The sequence below is a fragment of the Mastomys coucha genome, unplaced genomic scaffold (assembly GCF_008632895.1).
Source record: "Mastomys coucha isolate ucsf_1 unplaced genomic scaffold, UCSF_Mcou_1 pScaffold14, whole genome shotgun sequence".
NCBI lineage: Eukaryota > Metazoa > Chordata > Mammalia > Rodentia > Muridae > Mastomys > Mastomys coucha.
In genome coordinates, this window is record NW_022196896.1 from 98,844,854 (window position 1) to 98,855,481 (window position 10,628).

Genomic DNA, 10,628 nt, shown 5'->3' on the forward strand with positions numbered 1-10,628 from the left:
ACAGACTTAAGGAGAATGAACATAGGTCACAGAGATCTAGGCAGAGCCCAAAGGCTGCAAGAACCTGGAAAGGAAAGCCACAGGGAAACCAAGGCAAAGGGTGTGGTTGAACCTGAGCAGTCAGATCCAGAGCTTTGCTTTTCTCTGGGCACAGACAGAGGTAGAGGTGCCCCAGAGGGGCGGGAAGTAGGAGTCACCCGGGCCAGAGGTTTCCACGCATTAAGAACTTGTAAAGGACTAAGGAACCTTCTAGAAAGGTCTTCCTTAGCATTCCCTCCAAGGAGAAGAGGCTCATGATTTGTCTAAGGGTGGCTTAGACTACTTCGTTCACCAGCAGTGGCGGATATGAAATTATAGCCAAGGTAGAACACATGTGTGCTCACGGTTCTGTGTGGTTTATGAATAATTTGGTCTCTGGAGTCTTTCCCCAGCTCTGTAGGGCTGAACGCAGGGTTCGAGGATACAGAGAGTTCAGAGGGACGGCACCTTGGGATGAGAGTGAAGGATCTGCTGGAGTTGGGGGACGCTGGTGGTCTGCCTCTTTTCAGGGACCCCCCCTGGAGGGCACACACCGCCCTGGATCCTATCTCCTTTCCCTCCTGTTGGCAGCCTGGGTGCTCACAGAGCCCTCTGCCCCAGGAGGAAGGCGACGCAAGCTAACTGAATGCATACTTTTATTAAATAAATGCTTTGTCACGACAAAAGACAAAGATCAAGGAGTAACATAAATTATAAGGTGAATAAATAGAATACAGCAATCTTCACTTTGTAATAAAATGTGAGACCGTCCAGGTTTTTCTTTTTTATTTCCTTAAGTATAAAATGCTAAAGAGGAGCAGAGCTCTTCCACATTGGGGTGATTTTTTTTCCCATGTTTTGTTTTGTTGTTGTTTTTTTCACAAACTGGTTTGTTGTTCTTTTTTTTTTTTTTCAATCCGTTTCACCAGTAAAAAGTACAAGCATTTTTCTTAAAGTCGAAAACAAAAAAGAAGAGAGAACAGAGTTATGGTGTCTGAGCGTAACACTACAAAGAGCTACAGTAATATGTGCTGTGGTTATTGCTGTTGTAAAAAAACAAACAAACAAAAAAGAAAAGAAAACAAAAAAAAACCCAAAAACAACCGGTAGGCGTCTCGGAATCTGAAGGAGTCTTGTCTGAACCGTGCTATCCGTGTGACAGGCTACTGTGTGACAGTGATGGTGTTGGAGATGGGGGCTGAGGCTGGTGACTAGGGACCAGAGAAGCGGGGTGAATGGATGCGGGGTGACGAGGGACCCCTTCCCCTCTGACCCTCTACCTTCCTATTCCCCATCCAGAAAGACTTAGGAGGCCAGAGTCTGTGAAGTGGTGAAAGTCAATACTCCGTTAAAAAAAAAACAAAACAAAAAACAAAAAAACCCCAAGAAAGTTTGCTCAAAGAAACAAAAACCTAACAGGGGAGAGAGGTGGGGTAACGAGAGTGCAGGAAACATTGCACTTTAGTGGTTTAAAAAAATAAAGACAGCACAACCCCTAAGCTCCTTGGTAGAGGCTGACGAAACCTCTTTCCCTTCTACGGTGTTTTAAATCGTAGCCTCTTTTCTCTTGAAAGCCAGAGGGCTACAGGGTCTCTTTTCCTTGGCTCACTCCTCTCTTAAGCTGTAAGATTTCACCTAGAGTCCTCTAGGGTTCTGAGCAGAAGGACCGCTGCCCTGCCTGGGGTGGGCAGGTGGTTTTGGAGGTTGCCATAGCAACCCTTGGTGGTGGGAGAAGGATGGTGAGGATGTTACCATAGAGATAACTCATGATTGGAAGAGGGTCTTGGAGAAGAGGAGTGAACACAGTAGGCCTCCTCGGTCTCCTTTGGGGCAGATGTTCCCAAGCCTTATCTGTTTAGGCCTGGCTGTCAGAGAACAGAGTCTTTTATTCTCCAGGTTCCCTGCTTTGTTCTGGCTGGCCAAGACTGGCTGGGGCGGAGAATAGGTCCTGGTTAGGCCTCTTTGTTACCTGGCAGTAGAGGGGGAAGAGAGCTCTCTTTCCCACTGCTTGAGTGAGGCATTTGTCAAAAAGGGGTGGGACGAAGCCTTCCATGGGAGAGTGGAGGTGGGGAACTGGCCACACTTAGACCTATGGCTGTGGATAAACCCAACGGAGAGGCCTCTAATGGAGCTAAAGGCTAGCCCGGAGCCAAAAGCTTCTTGCTCAGGGCCTGATGGGACCATTGCAAGCCTGCCTTCTCTCTCCCGTAACATGGAGAAGAGCATCCCTCTTCTCTTGATGACCCCACGTCCATGGTCTCTGTATGCATGGTCTCTTCCTGTTTGGAAAGTTTCGTTCCATCTGTCTGTTAAAGGCAAGATTCCTCTGGGAAGAGACTTGCTGTCCTAGACACGCCTCTCCATATGAGCAGTGGGGAGACTCACAAGTTTGGGGGAGGTAGGCTAAATTGGGGAAGGCTAAGTGTCTATACAAAGTCCTCCATCTGTGGCTCACAACAAAGGGTCGATGTAAGGGGCAGTGGCTCATTCAAGGTCCAGCAAGTAGTGGGGGGTGGGGGGGGTGGTTGGGGGAGAGCATCCCTCACAGGAGTCAGCTCCAGGCCTGGGAGGAGTAGTGAGTAAGCAGTTCCTGGCTCAGTCTTTTCTTGGGGGCAATTGTACCCCAGTATCCACTTGGCAAATCTCAGTCAGATGACTGCTCAAGATGCAGAGAAATAATGGCGGAAAGAAGAGACTTAGGTTTAGGATACTGGCCTAAGATATACTGAAGTTTGAGTTGGAGGCTGGGGATGTTGTGCGGGGTGATGGGTATACTGACCCTGCAGGTCTGGTAAGTCCTTCTATTGCCATCCCCATCAGGCCCTTTGTCTTATGAAGATCAACTGCCTCTTTCATTTCCAGCCAATTGTCCTGTCTGGGCAACAGGAGACATCCCCTTCTGTCTCTGTAGCCATCCATGTCCTGTGAGTCAACATATATTTGTTTCTTTGTGTCCCTTTGTGTTGCTCCGTGTTCTGTGTTGGAGGGGGCCTCCACTATGCCACGCCATCAAGAAAGAGCAAAAGGCTATGCCCACAGCAAAGAGGGGCTTCCTGTAGCAATGTCCGAGTCCCCTCCCCTGGCAGGCTAGCCTTAGTCTTCAAAGACAGTCCTGAGCCCTTTGTTAAACACCCTTTTGCTGAAGAAGCCAGTGGGCAATGAGATTTCTTTCTTCTCTTGGATCAAACTCAGGCTGGCAAATGACACTAGCCATGAAGATCTAAGCCTGAGTTGTCCTGGGCTTTCTACCATCCTCCATCCCAGGCCTCTCTGGGATGCTTGGGTTGGGCAGAGTTGATTGATGTAGTGCTTGAAGGATTCTTTGGCCTCCGTCCCTCCTTGGGGGACTGAAGTTGAACTAAAGTTGTGCTGTCTTTCCAAGGCATCCTCTTCACCCTTCAACACCCAGTCAGGCTATCGAGCCTTGTTTCCAACCGTGCATCTCAAGTCTGAATCCTGCCTCATTTATCCACCCTCTGGGCTCTGTGACTTGAATTGAGCTCATTCAACCTCAAAGCTCCCCCTGCCCCCATTTTCCTCTCAAATTCCAGAGAGTTGATTAGCTGGGAGACACCAAGGAAAATGCTATTGGTGTTTCCCTCTTTCTGTCTCTGTCTTGTCCCCCCCAGACCTCATCTCTGCTCCATCTTCTATGTCTCTCGGTGGAAGGCTCTGCCCCCACCCTCCACCTCCTCTTCCTCTGTCACTTCTCATGTTAGTTTCTCTCTGATATGTCAGCCTGGCATCTGAGGGAGGCTTTCAAAATGCAATTTAAAAAAATGCAGATGGAAAAAAGGCCCAGACAGGCCAGTGGGTTGCAGATGGATCTGGTGGGTTTATATGGTGGGTGTGGTGTGAGACAGTTACTTTGCGAGGGTTGGAAGGCTGAAATGGGGTGACCTGGGCTGCGCAGTTGATGCACCCTTGGGTGCTTGGTGGATTCATTTCAACACACGTTGGGAATCATGAGAAGATCCGAATTGGTGCCCCACAAAAGAGCCACACTTGTAGCTCACGAGAAAGGCTGCCCAGAAGCAGGCGTCCTGGGTTGTATTAGTGAAATATGGATTTTCCCAGAATGAGGAAGATCTTCAGTGCCCTAAAAAACTACTTTAAAGAGGTAATGCAAAACTTTGAAAGAAAGGGAAAGGGGGAAAAAAGTAAAGAAAATAGATTTATATGTCTATATACGTCTACATGGAATCTTGTAGGTGAATACGAGCCCCTTCGTTGTCTCCGCCTGTCATCCTCCTCCACAGAGGCTGCCGGGCCAGCTTTGAGTCTAGTGAAATCAAGGGCCAAAGCCACATGCTTTTGAATGCTTGTCACCCTGGAGAATCAAGTCTTTCCAGTGCTGGGGGTGCGTACTGATTTCTTAAAAAAAATCTCCAACAAGAGTAAAATTTGTACATATTCTGAGTTCACTCATCTGCTCGGGGAAAAACTATCACTCAGCTTCCTTAGTCTTCAGAGGGATGGAATGCATTTTAGTCTTCATAAATTTGGGGATGAAACCACCCTGCACTTGGGTAAGAGGAGAGGAGGGTGAGGGGTCTAGCCATCCACACTGCTGGCTGCAGGAAGCGACAGACCCGAGAGGCACTAACACACCTTGTTTCTTTTCTCCCCTTTGACCAATCTAAACTGGGTGTCACTGAATGCCACACTTTTGAGTGCCCCAACCTTTCTCTGACTCCAGGCTAGAGCGGAAAAGAAAGGGCAGATCCAGCCCTGGCTGTGGCGCCCTTTCCGCCTTACGGTTTCTCTCTTCTCTCTCTAACCCTCTCTGTCCTTCCTTCTTCTCCTCTACTCCAATGCTTTCTTTCCATCTCTCCCTCCCTCTTGCTCCTTCTCTTCTTCCCTTCTCTGTCCGTTCAACTTGCTTCAAAAAGGAATACATTTCCGGGGTCAGGGTGGGGGAGTGTCTCCTTAGCCCTTGCTAGAGATTCCGAGGTCCTCAGTTTCCTCAAATATATATGTATATATATTTCCCCTAAATGAGATGAAATGAGTGACGTCCTGGGGTGGAGGGAGGCGCTGGCTGGAGTTGGGGCTTGGGGGTTAGGAAAGGGGGAGGAAGGGAGGGGACGCGTCACTCAACATTACTGCTGTCGAAGGCGTGGCACTGAAAGTCCCCATCCACGTACTCCATGCCTGGCAGCTTCATCCCATACTTGTCCACACACCAGCAGATGCCACGTTTGCGGCCACGAGAAGGCTTGCACTGGAAAGAGGCAAGGGATAATGAGTTAGCTGAACCTCAATGCTCTCTTCTTTTCTGACTTTTCCCCCTGTGCTTGAGGGTTAAAAGGGGTATACCTTTGGCCAACCCTTGGGGTTTGACTTCATCTTATCGGAGGACCCAAAGAAAATTGTTAGTTCAGGCATCCTGCACTGGGTCTTGCAATCTCTCTTTCGTTATTCACTTTGGAACTACCTATCTCACGTTCTCCAGGAATCCACAAGAGAGGCCACTGATCATCAAAATAGGAAACATGACTCTGTGACTCTGTCATGGGCCAGATGCAGTTTATGGGTCATGTGGTAGGAGTTGTTCGAAGTGCTTTGTCAAGATAACCACTTATTTCTCCGCATCAGGGTGGCAGGGAGTGCTAGTCCCCATTTTACAGGCGAAACTAAAGACACAGGGGCTTTAAATAACTGGGCCAAGGGTGACGCAGCTAGAAATGGCAGGGTCAAGAGACACGCCAAGGGGCCTTAGCTTGTAACTGTTAACTCCGATTAGGGATTCCGGTCATCGTCACCCCTCGTAAAGCCTTCGTAGTCTACCTCAGACCTGCCAATCGGAAACCCTAGAGGTGAAGCCTGGCAAAGGGGCCGGGCGTGTACCTGCTTTCTCTTGTAGAATCCTTTGCGGTCACAGTTGGGTAGGTACACGGCCCGGGGCACCATGCGTGGGCTGGCTTTGAACTCCTGGAGAGAAGCTTCCATGTGTCTGCGGCAGGGGCCCTGTGAACCCAGGAGGGATGAGAGGCATGACCCAGGTGGAAACCACTCAGCGGTGCCCTCTGATGGCTCATGGGTGGCATTCAAAGGGCCCCGGGAGAAAATCTCTCACCGTTATCAGAAGCTACTTAGCATCTTTCTTCTCCCTCACCGGTCTGCTGCCTTGGTTGTACACTAAGCTTGCACGAGGCTAGGCAGAGAGCCCTGCTTTCTCATTTATCTTCCAGGTCACTCGCCCTCAGCTTTCCTACCCTTCCAAGCAACGAAGACAACACACAGGTTGCATTCTCTAGATGTGCTAGGATAGTGTTCAGCCTCGTCTTGGGACTGGCTATATAGCTCTAGAGGGTCACATACCTGGTGCGTGCTTACAGTGACAATACGCACCTTCTTTGAAGGACAACTACCTCTTTCCATTAACTTGGATCAGCTCTCAGTCTAGATAAATAAACTCAAGGTTTCAAAAGCATCCTTCCAAATCCTCAGCTTTGATAGGTCTAGCCTGAGCATCTTCTATGGCCACAGATGCTAAAGAAAGACGTATGGGAAATCGGATTGGGATGGTAGCCAGGGTAGGGGGAAGAGAACCCCTGAGACTCACTTGCTCAGATTCCTGTCTCATCTCGGGCGCAGGGATGACCCGGGGGTGGGCAGTGTTCTCCGCGCCCCCCACAAACTTAGACTGGGTCAGCTTCTTTCTGCGGTCCTTCTTCACAGCTTCAGCTTTCAGCTCGGAAATGCGAGTGTGCTTGGGCCGGAAGACCTTGGGGGAGTAGGTCTCTTCAGCCATCTCGGAGGTGGTGGGTTCCTCATGTTCCCGAGAGTCTCTCTCTGTGGGGAGGAGGTCGAGAATCAGCTTCTGAAGCCGAAAAGCAGTGTCTAGAGACAGGAACTGGGAGGACTGGGATCAGAGGAGTCATGGAGGCTCAGAGATATCCAATGAGGTCTAAGAAAGCAAGAGGGGGAAGAGACGTCATGGGGCCATGGCGTGGATATTCTTGACCACGCCTCACTAGTGCCTATGGGAAGGCAGGCTAGAGAAGGAGATAACACAAGGCCCAAAGCAGGTGAAGGTTATGTAGAACAGTTTGTTGGCCAGTGGCGCGGCCCAGGAGATGAAGTGGCTGGAGACAGAAGGTTAAGCTGTCAGAACCTTGGAGAGCTGGGCCAAGAGAAGAAAACGGCACAGTTCAGACATAGGCAGGAACAGCCAAGTGGGGCCATCCTCTTAAAGAGATCTTTGTACTTTTAGAACAGCTGGGCCAAGGGGTGAGAGATGTTTGGACCTGGATATCCAGGGACTGGAGTAGTAGAGGGTGGGAACCATGGGGAGGGCTGGGAGATAAGAGAGGCAGAAATGTGGGCCCTGGAGAAGAACAAATGGAAGCAGATTGAAGACAGGGGCCTCATCCTCCTACACTAGCTCCCAACTGGCTCTGGGCTGTATTCTGGACTCTAGGAGGCTGGGCATTCCTCAACTCTGTCTGAGAGGGGCCGACAGCTGGCTGGGGCCAGACTAGTTATATATAGGAGCAACTTGGTGACAATCTATCCTTAGCTGACTTATGACCTTTAGAAAAAAGAAGTAGGACTTTGTTCATGTGTCCATTACTCTGTTAACGCCACCTGCCCAGCCTATCTCAGTACACATTTCCAGTATGCTCTTTTCTCATAAGTGCCCACCAGTCTCCTCTTAGCTCCTTGCAACCTACATGAGTGGGGAGACCTTAGATTGCTGTCTCCATGTGGTGTGCTTCAGATGACCCACATCAAGACCAGATATAGGGTCAGAAAGGAGTGGAGGACCAGATTCCATTACCTTTCCTACTTAAATACTAAAAAAAAGGGGGGAGGCTTTGGGATACCCCAAATTAATTAAGCAGGATGAAGGAAAAACCACCACTCCTCAGATACCTAAATATGGTGGTAGCTTCATATCTCAGATGTGAAAGATAAGGGGAGAGAATTCAACAAAATTGAGATGAGGGGGAATTTGTAAGGAAATGAGACTTTGTGGAATGTCTCCAAGCTCCCAGCCCCAAATGAAGATCTGGCGGCGTGAGTGAGTAGAGGCACCTGGAGAGTGTGTCTAACCTGGTTAGAAGAGCAAATGGCATCAAATACCCAAGCATCATTTGTTCCTCTAGGGCTCGTCAAGCTTAACGAACTAGGCATTGGTTCCCACTAGGGATTTTCATTGATCCTGCTGGGTAATGTATTCACAGGAAAGGAAGAGAAGCAAGAACTGGAGAGGAAGAGTATGTCAGTGCTGGGGTAGGCTCTCCCTGAGTCAAGCTCTGTGTGGGGATATCAAGCCCCCCCCCCCTGCACTGCCCCATCCCTGCCCCGTGCCTGACTCTTCTGCTTCCTGCTGGGATGCCACATCCCAGGCTGACTGCCCAAAGTGGAATCTCTCTAGGGATTAAAAGACAGTATCTTGGGGTGAACCCAATTTTCTTGGTTGTGGACTTGGAGGAGGGGACCCAGGAGGAGGCATGTCTCGTTTGGGGGTTCTGTGCAGATAGAACAGTAGACGCTGATGTTTTTCCTTAAGGAATTTTTGCAAACTCTGGGCCTCATTAAGAAAAGTCTAGGTTCCTGCGGGTGCCTTCTCCTCCCTATCTTTCAGGCTTCTTGATTGTGAAGAACAGGTTTACAATTTTGATTTGCCTCCCACTTCTTGGTGTGGTTTCCAGGAGAACACTCCAGGACCCGGAACACCGAGGCTTTTAGAAACAAGCAGGGCTATACCTCTAGATGGCCGGTAGGTGGCGCAGGAGACCAAAGGCGCTCAATAGGTGCACATTTCCAGGGAAGATGAACGTTAAAATCTAGTCCTTGGCTGTCGTCCCCCTCCTACTAGTTTGAGAATCCCACCAATCCTTTCCCGCTCCTTGTGTGCTTTCAGTATGCATTAAGAAGGTCGAGGGGACAATGTTGTGCAGGAGTGGAGGACTGTGCGGGCAAGTCTTAGTTGTGTGAGGCAGACTGTTGCTTCTTAATCATGTGACTGGAAAGAGAAGAAAAGCACATCCCAACACCCTCCTCCCTCTAGATGCCACTGGAAAGGTTTCTGCAGAGGATGAGAAATGCGGGGTGCTTTTTGGTTAAGGTTTTTCATTGCTGCGATAAAACCCCTAAGACAGGAGTGTTATATTATTCCGGTATTTACTCTGACGTGTGTTCTGCTGTGGCTCTAGCTTTGTAATGTGCCTACTCTGTCACAGGAGCGTTGATCTATTCATCCTCCTCTTCCCATGACTCTAGGACCGTAGGGTACAACAGCCCTGGGAGGAGGCACAGCTTTATGGTGGCAGAGGCACCCCAGGGCAGGGAGGGCAGGCAGCATTGCACACGGCACTAAAGCATCATGCACATACCTTATCCAAGCTCAACCTCTCTAAGCCTACAGTCTGGCAGCCAATGCTTTCCTGCAGATGTCTGACTCTTTACCAACATATGGATGTTCTAAGGATGGCTTTCCACTCAACCTTGCTTCCTAAGTTCTTCCAATAGATGAATCCAATGGGACACCTGTTGCTACCTGAACTATCACTTTCTACCCTGGACTTCGTGTCATTCTGGCACCATGGATCACCTGGTCCTGGGCTGCTGCTATTGGATGCTAGCTTGACTTGACCTCACAAACAGAAGTCTGGGGGAGCCTTATCTGTGGTGACTTCCCTTCCATCAGAAAACCAGCTATGCTCGGGAGTTCATGGCCCAATAGGCCACTTACAATCTGCAAAGAGAAGTTGAGCCGAGAAGCATTTCTGTGATATAAATGGGGCAACTTAGAGCTTAATGGATGCGGGGGTGGGGGGTGGGGGAGAATCCATCTCAGTCATGCCCCTGTCTCAGAGCATGATCGCCTTACTACAGGAAGGCACAGAGAGGTGAAGAGACAAGCAATGCTTGAAGCAGGTGCCCCTGGGGTGTGAGGCTTCTATTTGGCTGAGGCCGTGCCACCCAGGAGCCTACGTGGCATTCAAATGAACAAATACAAAAATACAAAAGAAACTCCAGAGGTCCTCATTTCCAGTTCTCCACAGCCACACGTTGTTGGCTGCTACTGGGCTGGACACTGCAGATCTAGAACACTTTCATCATTACTGGAAGTTCCACTAGAGAGCACTGGCCTAGGACACTGATCAAGACAAAAATAGCCAGCTAGATGCTCTCTGCCCATTCCTTGTCCTGCCTTGTTTCCCAGCCAAGAGGCAGCCTCCTGCTCTTTGCTGCAGTACTAGGCTTGTGGAAGAATCAGAACCTGGCTGCTTATTGTCCACCCCTCTCCTCCCCCCCCCCCAATGTAAGTTGTGTTTCAGACTCCCCAAGTCTCACTGCTTCCCAGCTGCAGATGGATGCTAATTAGCTCAGTTGCACTGTGTGGGTGCATTTGCATACAGAGAGGAAGAGGAGGGGCTCTGGGCAGATGCTGTAGAATGTCCCCTTGTCTTCCTGCTGGCCCACAGCAGCATCTGCCTGGCCCCAAGCTCACTCCTGAAGATCCCCGAAGACACCATTTTCTTTTCCACTGTGGCCAGCAATAGAGGTAGTGTCCAAGGATTTTAACAACCGGAATGATGAGCTGACTTTTCAAGAGGAAACAAATGTCGACAGCTGTATCCTAAGGCGGGGGG

At 49.6% G+C, this 10,628-nt stretch overlaps 1 protein-coding gene across 1 annotated transcript in view; it reads right to left on the reverse strand.

The window, feature by feature from the left end:
* Window positions 1-774: 774 nt before the first annotated feature.
* Window positions 775-10,628, reverse strand: part of Igfbp5 (insulin like growth factor binding protein 5) — a 17,068-nt gene continuing 7,214 nt past the window's right edge. The window contains exons 2-4 of the mRNA XM_031367903.1: window positions 6,587-6,816; window positions 5,869-5,988; window positions 775-5,242 (exon numbers count right to left, since the gene is read on the reverse strand). Coding sequence (XP_031223763.1) covers window positions 5,111-5,242; window positions 5,869-5,988; window positions 6,587-6,816 — 482 coding nt within the window. The 3' untranslated portion in view covers window positions 775-5,110. The remainder of the gene's footprint in view (window positions 5,243-5,868; window positions 5,989-6,586; window positions 6,817-10,628) is intronic.